Source organism: Acartia tonsa, chromosome 12 (genome assembly GCF_053477335.1).
Source record: "Acartia tonsa isolate MP-2025a chromosome 12, ASM5347733v1, whole genome shotgun sequence".
Classification (NCBI taxonomy): Eukaryota; Metazoa; Arthropoda; class Copepoda; order Calanoida; family Acartiidae; genus Acartia; species Acartia tonsa.
In genome coordinates, this window is record NC_137271.1 from 40,519,813 (window position 1) to 40,538,412 (window position 18,600).

At 31.7% G+C, this 18,600-nt stretch overlaps 1 protein-coding gene across 1 annotated transcript; it reads left to right on the top strand.

The window, feature by feature from the left end:
- Positions 1–9,015: 9,015 nt before the first annotated feature.
- On the top strand, positions 9,016–18,599 carry LOC145333977 (histidine N-acetyltransferase-like). The gene is made up of 11 exons (XM_080179242.1): positions 9,016–9,298; positions 10,203–10,238; positions 10,316–10,367; positions 11,271–11,286; positions 11,608–11,654; positions 16,362–16,424; positions 16,642–16,836; positions 17,219–17,290; positions 17,556–17,626; positions 17,993–18,074; positions 18,306–18,599. Exons 1-11 carry the CDS (start codon positions 9,126–9,128, stop codon positions 18,429–18,431), a joined length of 933 nt encoding a protein of 310 aa, XP_080035368.1. The 5' UTR covers positions 9,016–9,125; the 3' UTR covers positions 18,432–18,599.
- Position 18,600: the final 1 nt, after the last annotated feature.

Below are 18,600 nucleotides of genomic sequence, written 5' to 3' on the forward strand. Positions count from 1 at the left end.
ACTGAATTGCCTACTTTCATTGTTTATAATCAAATTTGTCTTGTTGTTATATTCAGTAATTAGTAATAAGATTGAATGGCTATTGATAAGTCACAGAAATAAGAAAACATGCTAAAGCTATAGAAAGAATGAGCATCTTATAAGGAAAACTAGAAGAAAAACTTAACTTTCCTAATTCAAAAGTCTTAGCTAGACTTGTTCAAACCACTTATTGCCATATAATAGATTTAATAGTAGAAGTTAAGGCAGTGATAATTACCTTAAGTACCTAAACTTCATACAAATTACTCTAAATATATGCTAATTCATCTCATTGTACATTTTTCAAGCTATTAAATAAAGAAATTATACTTTTAGTTTACTAAAAGCGAAGCAATTCTTTTAATATTAATAAAGATCATACGTTGTTATTACGTCACAGATTAATTTGTTACAAGTAAAGCTTCATTTCTATAATTTGGGTCGGTCCGTCTGTAATGGTTAGCTCTTTTCGTTAATTTAGATGTTAGAATGTCCTATCGATTTCAAACTTTGCTTGATGATTCCTATAACAGTATATAAGAAATTCCCAACGTTCATTTAAAACATGCTGTTTTTTTTTAAACTTTTTGACTACAAAATTTTGTATGATAAAAATATCCTGTTCATATGATTTTTTTAATAATAATTCCTAGAACAACAATATACAATATTATAGACGAGGCATCTCTATGATCTTCTGATTTTAATGCTTCAATTTTATGGATGTTATCATCCTTGTTAATTATAAGCATAAAGGTTACCAAGAATAAAGAAATATAAGTTTAATTTTTAATCAAATACTTTGTTAATGTCTAAAAATCACTAAGATAAAATAAAAAATCATCAAAATAATATATGTTAAGTTTTTGTATGTCCATTAAGATCTCAGAAACAGTTTTTAGCAGGTTATTTGTAGGTAATAAGTCAAAGGGAAAAAAGTACACCATTTTAGTCTTTTGAAATCTTTACTCTAAATTGAAAACTTTTCTAAAAAGCAAATTTGAAAAGGCTAGTGACGCAGCCGCTAGAGTTAATTAAAAGTAGAATAAGCTAGTTAGTAGTACTAAAGTATGTATAGTAAAATGTGTGTAATATATTCATTTTAAGGAAAGCACAAATAAAACAACTATATTAAAGAATAGATCATTTACATTTTAACAAAAAAAAATCCAAAAAAAGAAAAAATAATGGAGCGGCTACTGCATAATTTGGATATGTCTTTACGTTTATACAACCTTCTTTAATATTTCATAATCATAAGCAGAAGGAGAGGGGACAATGGGCTGTTTATCATACTAGTCCCCAAAGTTGTATAATAACGTTTTCTTATTGATTAAAATATCAACTTTGGAGACTTTCATCTAATTTTGATTGGTTGTTTCATGAAGTTGAGTGTCTAAAATTTTAATCACCAATTTAAATCTACAGAAGGTGTAAATTTGTGTAACATCATTGGTGATTTACATGAATATATATCGGCCATTGTCTTATCCCTTTAGATCACTGAATTATATGGCAGACAGTAAATCAGTGAGGGAGAAGATCACTTGTATAGAGGCTTCACATGTAATAGTTATCCATCGCATCGTATTATAGACAGTTTTCCTCGGATTTCAAAATGAAAAATGATAAAATTATAACCATTTTTTTTCGCCCGAGGGACCGAAGGCCCAGGCTTAAAATATGCCTTCAATTTTATATTTTTTTTTGTGAAAAACTGTTTTTAATACCATGCTATGCATGTTTCAGTATGGCTGAGAACCGGTTCTAATCCAGCGGATATTGTTCGGTTTTGAAGCTATCCTGAAAAAAAATATGAGTTGCCCCTTCCCAGACTTAATAATTCAAAGAATGTATACATAACAATTTTGAAAAATTGTTGAATAATCACTGAAGTATGATGTAAACTGTCTATCACCGATTACGCAAATATGTAGACGAACTCAAAATTAGATGTTCAACAAAACAACGAAGAATAAAGACAATTTCTAATGTTTATCATTGTTAAACGTTAAATGAGGCACATATACGCTCCAATGATGATAAACAATATTACCCATTGTAAAAATAAAATTTTTGTTTGAAAAGTTTAAATATTTTGGAAATAATAAATAAAAGTTTATTAAAAGTATCTTTCGTTTTAAGACAGCGAATAGGAAAGATATTGTGGTATACTTTGCAGTTCAATTACCCTTCCCATTTTGTTGATTTAATGGTAGCTTGATTAGGCATCTCTGAAAAGCAAATCTTAAATGATAAATTACAAGAATACTTTCAAATCTTATTGCTTAAAAAATGTTATGGAATACAGAATAAAATATATTTTGTTGTTTTTCAGAAACACCCAAAAATGTGTCAAATATTTAGTAAAACATGTAAAAAGGAAAATTTTGTTCATAAACAGCATAGCTAAAAGTATGAAACTTGGGAATGTAAATTATACTTGTACCCAAAGTTTTAAAATGTTCTCAATTTATTGACCTAAACACTTTGGGTAATTTTATTAACTCTTGATTGGTTGAATCAAAGTAATTTAAGTCCACAGATGGAGTAATTTTGTTCATTATTGGGGATTTGCATCAATTTATCGTCCATTGTCTTATACTAAATTTTCTAGAATATTTTCATCTACCGTAAATGAGTGCATAGAGATTGAGACAGAATGACTGAGTTATTAAGCATTAGACAGACGGACATGCACACTCAACATGCAGAGTAACTGCGCTTCTATGCATACCTAAAATTGTGTGATAAGGTATGTCAGGCATGTCCTGTTAACAATTCTAATTTAACAGTCATTAGTTTTTACACTTAAATACTTTAAGTTGCTAGTAGATCTCAGAACTCCTCATTCCGGGCGATGGGAAAAAAATTATTAAGAAAAAACATAAACGTCCAAGGGGGGGGGGGGTAAGGGGTGTTTATACCCCCCCCCCCCCCCCCAATTTCCCTAAACTTTGAAACCTCTCTTTTTACACAACACAGTATTTTTAAAAAATATATTAGACTACCCCCCTCAAACCTTTGAAACCACTGAATTTACCCTCTTAAAATAAAAAGCTTGGAAGTCCCATGGCCAAATTATATGAAGTTCCTTAGGCTAACCCAGGAGTTTAATAAATCTTACTTATATCTTTGTAAGGTTAAGGAAACCATGATTCCTAGGCTAGGGTAGTAAATTTTATATTTAGGTATTGGTCTAATGTCTTTACCTAGAGCCTTAAATTATAATGTAGTTCAGTGAAAAATAGAATTATACGCTGCATAACACATTCAGTAAATGTTATGATTTATATGATAAATAAAATTTCTTTAGTAATTGAGTCGAAATATTTCTGTATATATGTGGTAACCGCCTCGGTTAAATGGCCGTTACCCAAGTTCAAATGACTACGGCAGTGCGAACAGACGTGGACACATATAATTATAGAGAAGCTGGGCTCCTCTAGCTATCACTAAATAACAAACAAAGTCTATTCAGATGTTACTTTATTCAGGGTCTAAAGGTTACTACTTTATAATACAACAAATAATAAATACACAGATTGGAATAATTAATACTAAAGCAAAATCAATATAACTATACATACATTAATCAAAATAGGCAATAATGATCCCCCATCCCTGGAAAGGGGTGGGTGAACCAAACAATGCAGCTTAGCCATAATGCGGCTGTCAAATCTATCATTAATTTTAAAGCATGGGGAGGGGTCAGGTGGACCCCTTCCCCGGTACTCGGGGGAGGGCCCTCGGCCCTTCTCCGAACCAAGGTCAGGGTTGCCACACAACATGGCTCAGGGTCGCCGAATACCACATATACTGTGTTGTCTTTATCTAATATACATAAGAAGCGCAAGAGAAAAGAGGAGAAAAGGCTCTATTGCTGATACGGTTAGAAAATGTTTAATCTACACTAAAAATTATAATAACTCAATCTTACATCTAATTTTTGTTAACTAACTAGGACGGACAGACCCTTGTTATAAAGTACCTGCGTTACAGAAAAATATTAATCTGCTGATACATCCTACGAAAGGGTGTTAATCCATTAACAATTTGCGAGATTCTTCCAAATTCTTGCATCTTTCTTTCCTTTTAAATCCTATAAGCAGCTCTTTGACAAATTAAAGTATCTTTTTTGAGTTTTTATTAGTTTTATTTTTGAGCCAACTAATAACATAACATTGTTAGGAAAATTTGAAAACTAGTGTAATTTACAATCCAAGTTCTCCTCCATCCCTGGATGTTTCGCTGTGTTGGACAATAATTTCCTTGATTTTTTTTGTCTATTTGAAAGAATGTAAACACATGTTTTTGGGTTTAGTCAATTCTTACTTAATTTTATGTTAGAACATTTTAAAAACAGTTCAAAGAAAATTTTGAAATAAATAATTGAAACTAATTTCTTTATAAAAGATTTAAAATGGGGAGCCTGTATATCAGTAAATATCTAGTAATTGATAACTGATTTAGTGAATGTTTTCTGGGTAGCTTAGAATTTCTTTTTGGGCAATATTAGAGTAAAACACTAGAGGGGGGAAGGAGTTAAATAACTGTATCTACCCATCACGGTGTCCTTGTGCCGACTCTCAATTGGGTCATTGAAATTCAACCAAGGGTGTCGGTAATATTAACACAGCCAAGTAGCAGAAAACAAATGGTAGCAGACAAAAAAGGTAATTGAAAAGGGAAGGGAGGTAGTTTTCTGAATAGACATATATACTACAGATCTGTTTTGCAAATATTAATAAAATAAACATTGTCCTGAAAAATATCAATATTAGCCTTAAAATCTGTATGTAAAGAAGATTTACATTTTTTAATGAGTATATAAAGTTAATTGCAATTATCTCTGCTTCAATGTATATTTTGTTAAAACATATCTATTTCATAAATTGTTCAATTTACATTTTACATAACATGTAACATTTTTTCCAGTATGGCTTCGAAACCGCGATTAATATCCACTAGATTAGAACCGGTTCTCAACATACTGAAAATCCATGTATAGTATAGCATTACAGACTATTTTCATGAATATTAAACGAAAAATCGGGAAATAATCCCAGCTTTGTTAGCCCACTCAGGACTAACAAACTGGTTTAAATCTTATATTTTTTAATTTTTATATCCGCGGGAAGCTGTCTACAATACGAGGCGATAAATAACAATTAAAAACTTGAAATTCAGTTATCGATAAGCACATACTGCATAGATAAAATAGTAGTAAAATAGATTTCATTATTTAGAATTAATAAAAAACTATCCTTTAATTTTTATTTATTAAAAGCGAAGCTTTTCTATAATTAGGGTCGGTCCGTCCGTACGTCCGTCCGTCCGTACGTCCGTCCGTCCGTAACGGATAGCTTTTTTCGTTAATTTTGGCATGTTAGAATTGTCCTATCGATTTCAAATTTTGCATGGTGATTCCTCTAGTAGTTAGGTACGATTTAGAAAGCGTAGCAACTCTATAATCATCACCAAAATGTCCGTACGTCCATTTTAAACATGTTGATTTTTTTACTTTTTTAACAACAAATTTTTATGTGATCTAATCATCCGATTGATCTGATTTTTGGTATATTAATTCCTGGGACAACAAAGTATAATTTAATAAGCGAAGCAACTCTATAATCAAGTCCTAAAAATGTAAGTATGTCCATAAACATTATCCTGAATCAAGCAGTTTTTCAACAAATTTACTTACAATTTTGCTTTGACTCTTATACATTTATATTATGATTATTCAGTTATGACACTATACATGTGTTAATGTCCGTTTGTCCTACCGTTTCAGTGCTTCGCTTTTATGGATGTTGTCATCCTTGTTTATATATGATACGAGTCCTATTATTATATCCTTTTTCTTTTTTTCCTTTATTGTTTTGACTTTCTTTTTGAATTCGCTGTTTTTTCTTTCTTTTTAAAAGCGAAGCTTTTCTAAAATCAATTTCCGTCTGTAATTGTTACCTATTTTCGTTATTTTTGTACATGTTAGAATTATCCTATCGATTTCCAATTTATTTAATACTCACGACGGTTTTTATATATATTTTTTGCCTATGATTTCTAACACTGCTGCTAATGCAACATCTATATAAAACAAGGATGCCAAGGACATCCATAAAAGCGAAGCTATGAAACGGTAGGACAGAAGAACATTAACTATTGTAGAGTGTAAGAACTGAATAATCAGAATATTAATGTATAAAAGTCGAATCGAAATTGTAAGTAAATTTGTTGAAAGACTGCTGAAATAAAGGATAATGTTTCAGGAATACTTACATTTTAGGACTTTATTATAGAGATGCTTCATTATTAACATTGTACTTTGTTGTCCTAGGAATCAGATCAATTGAATAATTATTATCACAAAAACATTTGTTGTCAAAAAAAGTTAAAATCAGCATGTTTGAAATGGACGTACGGACTTTCTGGTAACGATTATAGAGTTGCTACGCTTCCTATAGGTAACCTCATGCAAAGTTTGAAATCGATAGGACTATTCTGACATGGGTTAAATTAACGAAAGAGTTAACAGTTACAGATGGACGAACGGACCGACCCTAACTATAGAAAGGCTCCGCTTTAAATACTTACATAGATAATACTACATAACATATGTGTTTAGTTAGATTGTGGTAAGCAGATTTAATGTGATATGAATTGAATATGTGAATTCTAGTGCTGCAGTTGAAAACATGTTTTAGTTGTACTTTGGATAACAGTTATTTAACTTTGATTTAGTTATTAGTGATTTAAATCTAAAAGTATGAACTTTTGATGAACTCTTTATTTTAATTAATCTTAACTGTTTTAAATTCATGGGATTTGCCTTCTTTAGCGGAACAAAGTGTCTCAAAAATCAGCCATGTGACGTCATAAAAATGAGGGAGTAGAGAGGATAAATGGGAAAGAAAACCCCCTAAAGAAGATATAGACAATCCCTCAGTTTTATGACGTCACATGACTGATTTTTGAGACACTTTGTGCCGCTACTGAAGGCGAATCCCATAAATTGAAAACAATTAGAATAAATTAAAATTAAGAGGGGTAGTTTTTTACTTGTTCCTTTAAGCATTTTTTGTCTGATTTTAGAAATATTTTGGATATTTACACCAAACTTAAGTTTTATATTTGCTATGTTGTATACTTGTAGAAATAAAGATCTTATAATGAATTACATTTGCTATGAAACTTACTAAGAAGAATCCTCTAATTTACTAGCATCTACTCTTTAATGTCTTTATGTTATTTGTTGATTTATTTATTATGTTTGTGCTTCGCTACGAAAAGATGTCATTCTTGTTTTTGAATATATGTAAAAATTTAGATTGTGAGAGACTCAAGTTGTTTAAAGATATTGAAATTTCACAAAATTTTGTTCCTCGGATGACTTCCATCCTTGTTTTTTTTTCTTCAGAAAATTAAAATGACAGAAAACGAAGTATTTCTTCGAAAGGCGACTTTAGATGACTATGAAGGCATCATTGATATCACAAAGTAAATATATTTAAAGTTCGTCAAGTTGTTAATCATAGGCATATTCATTGTAGATTTGCTTTTCTCACTCTAAAAATCTATCTACATACCCATCTTTACATTTAGTTACAAATTTACTTAACAGAAAGTTGATGTACCTTGCTGTTCTAGGTTCAAAACCTAGCAAATTAGAAAAATAACATAGTAACCAAACTTTTCAACCAATCAGAATTTCGGCTGCGAATATAAATATCATTTTTAAGATGCCTGTTGACAATTGAATTATTAATGTTATTTTGTAGGGAAGAAGGAAAGTTTTTATGGGAAGGTATGGACTATATTCCGTTTGTTCTTCAAAACTGGTTACAGGTAATATATCCTTTTATATAAAGTAGTCAGCTTTTTTTGTCTGAAGCAAAAGATCTCGCTAACTGAGGAACCGAAATGTTTCTCCGTTACAGTGGGTTCAGGTACGGTTTTTAATTATTTTGGGGGAGTGTATAACCACTCTCCCAATAAAAAAGGCACCCCACCAAAAAAAAAGAAAAAATTGAAATTGAGGTTGGGATGGTTTGACTTTTTTCCCTTCCTCCTTATGTGCCCCTAGCTGCTTTTGAAAATTTGAGTAACCCCCCCCCCCCCACACAGCGAACTATGAACTTTTGCCGCAGCGCTCGACTCCCTAGCCTGCCTAGCCGCAGCGCTTGGCCCCCTTACCTGCCTAGCCGCAGCGCTCGGCTCCCTAGCCTAAAACCTGACTTAACCTAAAATAGTTGTTCGTCGTTGTCGGGGGGGGGGGGGGCAAATATTCTCAATGATAATAAACAAAATGAATAATGTCCAAACTTTTATATGAACAATTTTAATCTATAGAAAAGGGAATTTAAATATATCTTTTATTATTTTATCCCTTAAGATTTCAATATATAAATATTCTTATATAGACAGATGTACAGACAAGCTCTTATCATAGAAAAACTACGCTTCTTATAATAAACTTTTTAATATGAATTTATTTTTTTAAGGAAGCTGAAAAAGGGAAAAAGACTTTTTATAAAATTACTCATTTTAAATACCTAAATAAGGTTTCGTGATTTTTTTACATTAAATAAAAGAAATGAAATATTTTGGGTTTTATGGGGTACTGGATAGCCCTGCAGGGTTAGGGCACCGCATTGTTAAGTGGGGGGATCTGTTTTCATTTGCATTTTGAGGGAAAGCAATTATAAATTATTTTTAAAAATCTTTTTAAAAGAAAATAACAAAAGAGGTAATTTGTGTTTATGATACTTAAATAAGGTTTCGTGATTTTTTTATTTTAATTAAAAGAAAATGTATTTTGGGTTTTATAGGGTACAGGATTGCCCAGCAGTGTTAGGCACCGCAAGTTATGGGGGGGGGGATTCAGTTTGAAAAATTATATAGTATAAATCTATTTACAGATAACTACCTCTTCCCTTTTTAATGACCTTTTTCTTCTGCTAGCAAATTATTTTCTGCTTATTGGCTGTGTTAATATATGCCCGACAATATTGATTGATTTTCAAAGACCCAATTGAGAGACTCATTTGCATAGAGAAATACAGTTATTTAACTCCTTCCCCCTCTATTGTTTTACTCTAATGTTCGAAATAGGACCTATAAGGAAAAGCCTCAATATTCTTTTTAAAAAGTCTTCTTTAAAAGAAAATAGCAAAAGAGATAATATTGTGTTTACATTGAATGATGAGATTATCGGGTTCGAATCCTTCTACTTCATGAACAACAACAAGACTGTGGCTAGATTTGGTTTCAGGTCAGTTCAAGATTGATTGATGTACCTTCCCAATCATCATAAACAAAATGGCCCATTCTGTAGATAAAAAACTTTGGACACTGCTTTCAATTATACAATCTTAATGAAATAAAAGTACCCAAAGTATTTAAGCAAAGGAATGAGAGAACAGTTAGAAAAAACTGTGGGTACCAGTAAATTTTACAGTCCAATGTTAGCGCCCTACCTGTCCAGAATCTAAAAAAAAGAACAATAAAGTTTTCAAAAGTCTAAAACATAAAACATATTATGGACAATATTATATTTTTAAGTAATACAATAGTTATTCATAGCATCGTATTATAGACAACTTTCCGTGAATATTGGAATGTAAGATTAAAACCAGTTTTGTTATCCCCGAGGAGCCAAAGGCCTGGGCTAACAAAACTGGTGTTAACTTTATGATTCTATTTTAGGTACGAGGAGAAAGTAGCTCATAAAATCAGCATGTAACGTCATAAAAATGAGGGATTATCCATCTTTTTTTAGGGGTTTTCTTTCTCACTTCTCCTTTTTATTATTATTAAACTTTGCTTTTCATTACTTTTCAGCATATCTGAAAATCGGTTTCGAAGCAATACTTGAATTGTTGTTTCTTGCATCGTATTATAAACAGCTTTCCGCGGATATAGACTGTACAATTATAAGATTAAGACCAGTTATTTTAGCCACGAGATGCCGAAGGCACGGGCTAAAAGAACTGGTTTTAATCTTATAATTATACATTCTATATTCGTAGAAAACTGGATATAATAAGATTCTAGACATTGTTTTTTCGTATGGATTAGAACCGGTTCTTATCCACCGTATTCGAATGAATACGAGAAAATTGTTTCCAAAATATTGGAATGATTTTTCTTGATAACACAATATTTGCAAAATTTAGGGTCAAACAAAGCCTCAGAGGAAAGGGATATGGACGGTAAGTTTTTTCTTATAAAACAAAATATCTTTTAAAAATTAAATGTTATGAATTAATTGATTTTTGCATAAATTTAGTCAAATGTTGGTTCTGCTGTTGGATTATTTAAAAGAAAACTTCAAAGATACTGAATTTACGGTACTACGTCAAACCCTAGATACGTCAAACAGTAGATGCGACAAACGCTAGACAGACAAACAGTAGACAGACAAACCCTAGACACGACATACGCTAGATACGACAAACGCTAGAATACGACAAACACTAGAATATGACAAACGTTAGATTTTTTCTAAATGGGACAAACAATAGATACGACAAACGCTAGAATTAATCCTTATAAAAGAGTAAAAGGATGGTTGTTGATACCAAACGATCTTGCTAAACCCTGGACCGATCGGATTCTCCTTAACAGGGTAGCTTATCATAGGTCCCGGGAAGGTTTAAACCTATTTTGGGGAAGAGTACTACCACGTCCACCATCCCAAGATATTTCGTCCTTAGAAAATAATTATACCCCCCACCCGAAAAAATTATTTTTTAAAAAATACTAAAATAAAAAATGGGGTGGGGAGAGTGGTTCGAAAGTTTTAGAAGAAAGTTTTCTTATTCGTTGGCTAACCAACTTTTGATACTTCAATGAATTTTCATGGGTTGGTCTAATAAGTTCAAAGTGTTCAAACGTTTCAACCACTATTTTTACGCTATAGGGGATGTACATAGATTTTTCGGCCATTATCTTATCCCTTTAGATCCCTCCAATGATAGTAATAGGTATAAATTTAGTATTAATTAACAAAATACTTATGAATATTTTTTTAAAGTTTAAATTCTAGCGTATGTCGCTTCTAGTGTTTGTCGCACTTTAAAAATTCTACTGTTTGTCGCGAATTTGAAAATTCTACTGTTTGTCGTAGTCTAGTGTTTGACGCATCTATTGTTTGTCTGTCTAGCGTTTGACACATCTACTGTTTGTCTTTCTAGCGTTTGTCGCATCTACTGTTTGACGTATCTAGGGTTTGACGTAGTACCGAATTTACATTATCAGGTTTTATAATTTTTTTGGCGGTTTTCTGTATAACGCATACAAACCAGAAATGAAACACGTAATTTTAATAATTAGATAAGGCCAGGTTAGGTTAAGTAAAGTTTAGAAGAGCCCTACTGGGATAATACTCCGCATGGTTAAAAAGTGCTTTAATATAAATATGTTTTTTTTCTAAAATGGGTTCAAAAACATGTTTGAGTAAAACTTCAATTATTCCAATTAAAAATATAGTAATATTATATTCTTAAAGAAAATATAAAAATGCGAGAAATCAAAATGTTATTAAAAATTTAACAACTATGGTTTTATATTTTTTTTTAGCCATTCCTGATATAAACTTGCCGGATAGTGCTTTTAATGAAACTAAGGTAAAAAAGCGATATTTTCTAGAAATTAAATAAACAGCAAGGAAAACAAAAAAGTTTTTTAATGGGGTATTCCTGTCCAGTTTTTTATTAAATATTCATTCCTAAACAAAAAACTGGACAGGAATATCATTCTCATTTAAACAAAAACTCATTTTTATGCTAGTAAAATGTGGTTTAATTTTGGTTTTTAAATTTCATTTATTTCCCTGGTATAATTTTTCTTTCTTTTAATAATTAATAAAAATTATAAAATCTTCCAAAAAAAATTAAAAATCTTCTAAAATCATACCAGGGATATAAATGAGATACCAGGGAAATAAATGAGTTATTTAAGCAAACAAAATTTAGCATAAATGGATATTTAAATCCCAAGGTATTAAATGATCGAGCGTTAGCATTATTAAAACTTGAATATCTTTTTTCACAGATTGAATTTCAAAAATCGGTCTGACAGTTTTTCCAAAGTCAGTATGATCTATCGAATGAAAAAGGTTTGAAACTGATAGAACATTTCTTTATACACGGGTAGGCTAAAAAAATTCCAGGTTTTTGAAAATACCCATTTAAGCGGATTGCACAGCCTTAAAGTCACATGTCTTGGTATACTGGAAAAGGTAAAAATCAAATTTTCTATTGGGGGCTTTTTGAGAAAATCCGCAAAATATTTTTTTTTCATTTTCACCTAAAATCCTCTAAAAATAAGATAAAAATTGTTAGGGTAGGCTTTTTAAAACTGTTATTGCTCAGCCCATAATTATCCTAAAAAAATGTTAGACATACCAATGGAAAGCTTATCTCCTCTAGTTTTCAAAATGGCAAACATTTTTAATGTGCATTGTATTGTTTTGTATCTATGTTACTAAATGTAAAAAGTATCATCAATTACATTAACATGTATATGTGCATGGTTTGATTGTGCACCCCCTCTCCCCCATTCCTCTAGCTAAAAACCTTGGGTACAAGAACAAAAAACCTTGGGTTCCAAGATAAAAAACTTTGGGTACCAGAATAAAAAAGCTTGGGTACCAGAGTGAATATTGTTTACCAACCTCCATCCCTCCATGACTGGTCTAAATTGATTGAAAGGCCAAGACTCCAGGGATCTAAAGGGATAAGACAATGCCTGAAAAATTGATTTACATCTCCAATGATGATTACCTCTTATGTATATTAATATTTGTGGTTGAAATGTTTGAACACTCAACTTAATCTACCGAATAAAAAAAAACCTTATTTTATTTGTGGACTAGTGTAATAAACAACCAAATGTCCCCCCCCCCCTCCCCTCCAAAATCCAGAGAGGGGACATTGTACATTAAATTACACTGGTACCCAATGTTTTATAACCACTTTATCTTATTCATAGGCTTAAGAACTTTGGGTCTTTTAATTGAATTTTGATTGGTTGGTTCCAAACTATCAGCGTTAAAATTTTTCTATTATAAATTTTATCTACATAGGGGTTAATTATGGGGATTTACATTAATATAAATTTCATTGTCTTATCCCTTAATATCACTAAAAATTCCTAATTGTGCATGAAAATGAGCTGCGCCTGTTTACGGACCAAGGCATTCCCCCTATACTATTGCTATTATTGTCAAGCGCCAGGCATAGCAACAGTGGATATTATCACAGGGAAAATTTGTTTAGGTATTTTTGCAAAGGTTAGGTTATATTTCTAGGGGCAATTTCTCTTGGGGGGTGGTTGTACCCTCCTCCAAAAGAGTTAAAAACCTTCCCATGACCTATGAGAAGCTACCCGCTAAAGGAGAACCTGATCTGATCAACAGTTAGCGAGAAGAGTGCAAATCTTCTATGGCCTGTTTAGAAAATTTACCAGTAAGGTCAATGAACTGCACCTATGTCATTTTTAAATAAAGACTAGGATGAAAACATCTGTAAAAGCGAAACATGAAGATAATGGAGGGACAAACGGACAAAGTGAGTTAAGTAGCAGATGTCATAAAAAAGAAAAAGAAAAAGATTTTGTTTTGATTTCTTTATGATCAGAGCGAAGTTCTTACCAAGTAGAAATACCTCATCAACTGCCTAACCCCTGTGGGGGGCTTATTTGTATATTATATTCATAACCTAACCTATTTAGAAATATCTTTTAGGTTTTCCAAATGCCTAACGCCTGCGGGGGGCTTATTTCATTATCCCTTTCTTAACCTAACATAGCCCATTTAAACCATCTTAAAGGTTTTAATAATCAACCCTTCCGGGGGAGCTTATTTGTATATTCTTAACCTAACCTAACCTTTACAAAAATACCGAAACAAATTTTCCCCAGTCATAATATCCACTAGGTCGTCAGCGGTTTTAAGACTTAGGATAAATTTTAAATCATCCAAAGGTGTATTATACTCATAAAAATAATTTGCAGATCCCCACTTTGGTCTCAGAAAAACAAGGATGACAACATCCATAAAAGCGAAGCTCTGAAACGGTACAACAAACGGACATTAACATTTGTATAATGTCAGAACTGAATAATCAAAATGCGAATGTATAAGAGTCAAAGCAAAATTGTAAGTAAATTTGTTAAAAAACTGCTTGATACAGGATAATGATTATGGACATACTTACATTTTTAAAACTTGATTATAGAGTTGCTTCGCTTATAATATTGTACTTTGTTGTCCCAGGAATCAGTATACCAAAAATCAGACCAATCGGATAATTAGGTCAAATACAAATTTGTTGTTAAAAATGTAAAAAAAATTAACATGTTTAAATGGACTTACAGACATTCTGGTAATTATTATAGAGTTGCTACGCTTTCTAACTTGTACCTAACTATTACAGGAATCACCATGCAAAATTTGAAATCGATAGGACAATTCTAACATGCCTAAATTAACGAAAAAAGCTATTTAAAAAAGTAAAAAAAATCATTGCTACGCTTTCTAAAATCGTACCTAACTACTAAATGAATCACCATGCAAAATTTGAAATCGATAGGACAATTCTAACATGTCTAAATTAACAAAAATAGCTATCCGTGACGGAGGGACGGACGGACGGACGGACGGACGTACGGACCGACCCTAATTATAGAAAAGCTTCGCTTTTAAAAATGTCCAAAATTGACCCAACCTAATATCCACTGCTGCTATGTCTGGCACTTGACAATAATAGCAATAGTACAGTGGGAATGCCTTGGTCCGTAAACAGGCGCAGCTCATTTTCATGCACAGTTAGGACTTTTCAGTGATCTTAAGGGATAAGACAATGAAATTTATATTAATGTAAATCCCCATAATTAACCCCTATGTAGATAAAATTTATAATAGAAAAATTTTAACGCTGATAGTTTGGAACCAACCAATCAAAATTCAATTAAAAGACCCAAAGTTCTTAAGCCTATGAATAAGATAAAGTGGTTATAAAACATTGGGTACCAGTGTAATTTAATGTACAATGTCCCCTCTTTGGATTTTGGAGGGGAGTGGGGGGGGGGGGACATTTGGTTGTTTATTACACTAGTCCACAAATAAAATAAGGTTTTTTTTTATTCGGTAGATTAAGTTGAGTGTTCAAACATTTCAACTACAAATATTAATATACATAAGAGGTAATCATCATTGGAGATGTACATAAATTTTTTAGGCATTGTCTTATCCCTTTAGATCCCTGGAGTCTTGGCCTTTCAATCAATTTAGGTTTTTAGCTAGAGGAATGGAGGGGGGGGGGGGTGCACAATCAAACCATGCACATATACATGTTAATGTAATTGATGATACTTTTTACATTTAGTAACATAGATACAAAACAATACAATGCACATTAAAAATGTTTGCCATTTTGAAAACTAGAGGAGATAAGCTTTTCATTGGTATGTCTAACATTATTTAGGATAATTATGGGCTGAGCAATAACAGTTTTAAAAAGCCTACCCTAACAATTTTTATCTTATTTTTAGAGGATTTTAGGTGAAAATGAAAAAAAAATATTTTGCGGATTTTCTCAAAAAGCCCCCAATAGAAAATTTGATTTTTACCTTTTCCAGTATACCAAGACATGTGACTTTAAGGCTGTGCAATCCGCTTAAATGGGTATTTTCAAAAACCTGGAATTTTTTTAGCCTACCCGTGTATACTAAAACATATTTTTTCTCCCGTTTTTTCCCACACTTCCAAAAAATGAAATTCAATGAAAATTAAATGGTTCTCACGTTAAAAAAATTTTCTCACGGGTCCAAAAAATGAATTTAAATGAAAATCATATGTACCATTTAAATCAAAATAAATGGTTCCCACATTCTAAAAATTTTCCCACGATTGACATTCTTGAAAAATGCTAAATAAATGGACATTTAAACAAACCAATCGCGTTTTTTGAAATGGAATGAATATTTACATCCACTATTTAAGGGGTTGTTTATATGGGAATGCTCTTTTTGTTTTTATTTTATTATTCTAAATTTAATCAAACAAAGTAATTAAACAAAGTATCATTATGTATAATCCTGACAACTACCTGGCCCAAGTTGTGAAGACCCTTTTCGTCTGCTAACAAATTGCTTTCCATTCTTTAGTAGGGACTCGGCAGTGTTTATATTTCCGACGCTATTACCTGATTTCTAAGACCCAATACAAAATCGGGACAGGGTCACCGTCCTGTGGGCAGAGTTACATATGAATCATACCCCCTCTATTTTTTTACTTCAATAATTCAACGTGTATTTATGAAATCTTATAGTTTGGACAGAGAATGACAAAATATGTAGCACTTTCACTCAATGTAAACTTAAACCAATATAAGGTAAGTCTTAAAATTGAATTTTCTATGATTGTAAAGATTACTCTTTAAAAACTAGCTCTATCATTTTTTGCCTATAAACCTCAACATATTTATTTTCTCTGCAATGTCTTCTTCACAAGGATGACCAACAAATAATTCATATAAAAATAAATTATATAATGTATTATAAATTGTATATTAATGATTTAAACTACTAAAATGAGGTTATGACATTTAGATTCCAGACACTATCGGAGAAGATGAAATAGCAAAATTCAAAATGGCGACCCTCAGCAAGAGTCAGTTTCACGGGCTTTTACAAAATGGCCGCCTGACCCAGCTGTGCCCCAACAAGTGTCTGCACATGAACTGGGTGCCCATTCTGCCACAAACAGAAGACGACATAGAGTTTGCTGTTAGAAAGAAAGCCACAGTAAGAAAATTGTTTTTTTTTCTTCTAAAAATGCCACCTTGAGCAAAAATAACCCCAACCCTTTTGGATATAAATTGAAAATAAATGGGAATATTTTTTGTTGTTGGTTTCTTGCTTAAGGTCTGGTATGGTTAGCTTATATTGGGTTCTAGATAGCCTCCCGCAGGGTTAGGACACCTCAGGTATAGGCCGTGCAGCGTTTTTTCAGGCATAGGAGAAAAAGTTATACCCCCTCAACATCCATTTTATTCAATCTATTTCAAGTATAGGGAAAACTCTTGGTCAGAAAGCACTGAAAAATTATACTGTTTGGTCAAAAATTGCATACAAGCATACTTTCGTCCACATTAAACAATTTCCATTGTATTGTCAAACATTTCAGGTAGTTGTGGATGATTTAGAAAATCCTCAATCTTTCAGCGTTTTAACTGATCCTTTTCCATGTCCTGCAGGGGTATGTAACTTTTGTAAATTTAATTTGTATTATCCAAAAATAGGATGATAAACTTAATATTGCATTATATCTATAGACAATGGTTTTATGCTTATTTGGGTTATTTATGAATTAGAAGAGCCCCATAAAACCTGATAGGGTTGGAGCCCTCCTCGGAGTGGCTCTAATAGGGGGGGGGGGATGATCTTTGATAGGTTTAAAAAATATCATTTCTACTGCAATTTATTTTTATTGATTAAAAATATTCACTTTTGTTATTTTTAAGTACCGAACCTCAATTGATATTTTTGGAAGTGAAGATGAGCAAATTACAAAGCATTTTTGCCAGCAATTATGGTAAGTTAGTTTTACTGCACAGTTTAGGAATTTCAGTCATGAAGTTTTTTTTAACCTATCTTTTGGAAAGGGGAATATATGTAGAAAAAGGCTATGTTAATTTGAAAATCTGAAAAATCATATTTAAATAAGCGTTTTCTGCGTATATTCCCATTTCCAAAAATACGCTTATTGTGCAGATTGGTTAAACAAAACTTTATGACGGAGATTCCTGAACTGTGACTGGTTTCACACCTATGAAAAAAAATAGGATATTGATTGTATAAAAAATTTTTTGACAAACCCCTCCAAAGAAATTTAAGATTTTTTAAATAATACTTTTTAAATTTTTAATTTGCTGTGATATTCATGCGCATTACTTCTAAGGAATTGTTTCACTGTGGAAAATGAGGCAACTAAAAGCAAATCTGACTTCCTTAGAATTCAGATCTACTTTCTAGAAGAACAGGTGCATAGTTTTTTATTCAATTATTTCCTTAGTTACCATTTAAGAAAAACAGCTTATTTTAGTGGTGCTATGAGAGACATACACCTTCTCTTGATAAAAACTTTAACTTTTTTATTTGCTATTTAAGATAGACGGCTTATTTTTGTGATAATTCCCCTATAAGCATCTTTCATATGATGTCAGTAAAAACATGAAATCTCTCTGATAAAGATTAATTATTTATTTTTCTAGTTGGCTGCAGCTTTAAAAGCAGTGGAGATGTTTGGTCTGGAATCCACACAAAAACTTGTTTCGCCTCCAGAATTCAACAGAACTAGTGATCATATGTATATCTATAAAGACAGACTCTATAAATAGTTTGATGTTAGTTTTTATTTGTAGCTTTGTAAATTTTCTTAAATCATTAGTTAAGCCATATTTTGGGATTTGGGTACAAAAAACAAACAAATCATTTATATATTTTCTACATACAGGGAAATTTTGTTTATTTTAATTATAGGATACATTATTTGATAAACTTTCAGAC

Coding starts and splice junctions, on each gene's coding strand:
- LOC145333977 (XM_080179242.1), top strand. CDS start 9,126: ATGTTCGAAATAGGACCTATAAGGAAAAGCCTCAATATTCTTTTTAAA. Junction 11,655..16,361: donor GTGCTTTTAATGAAACTAAG/GTAAAAAAGCGA, acceptor GAAATCTTATAG/TTTGGACAGAGAATGACAAA. Junction 16,837..17,218: donor CTGTTAGAAAGAAAGCCACA/GTAAGAAAATTG, acceptor CAAACATTTCAG/GTAGTTGTGGATGATTTAGA.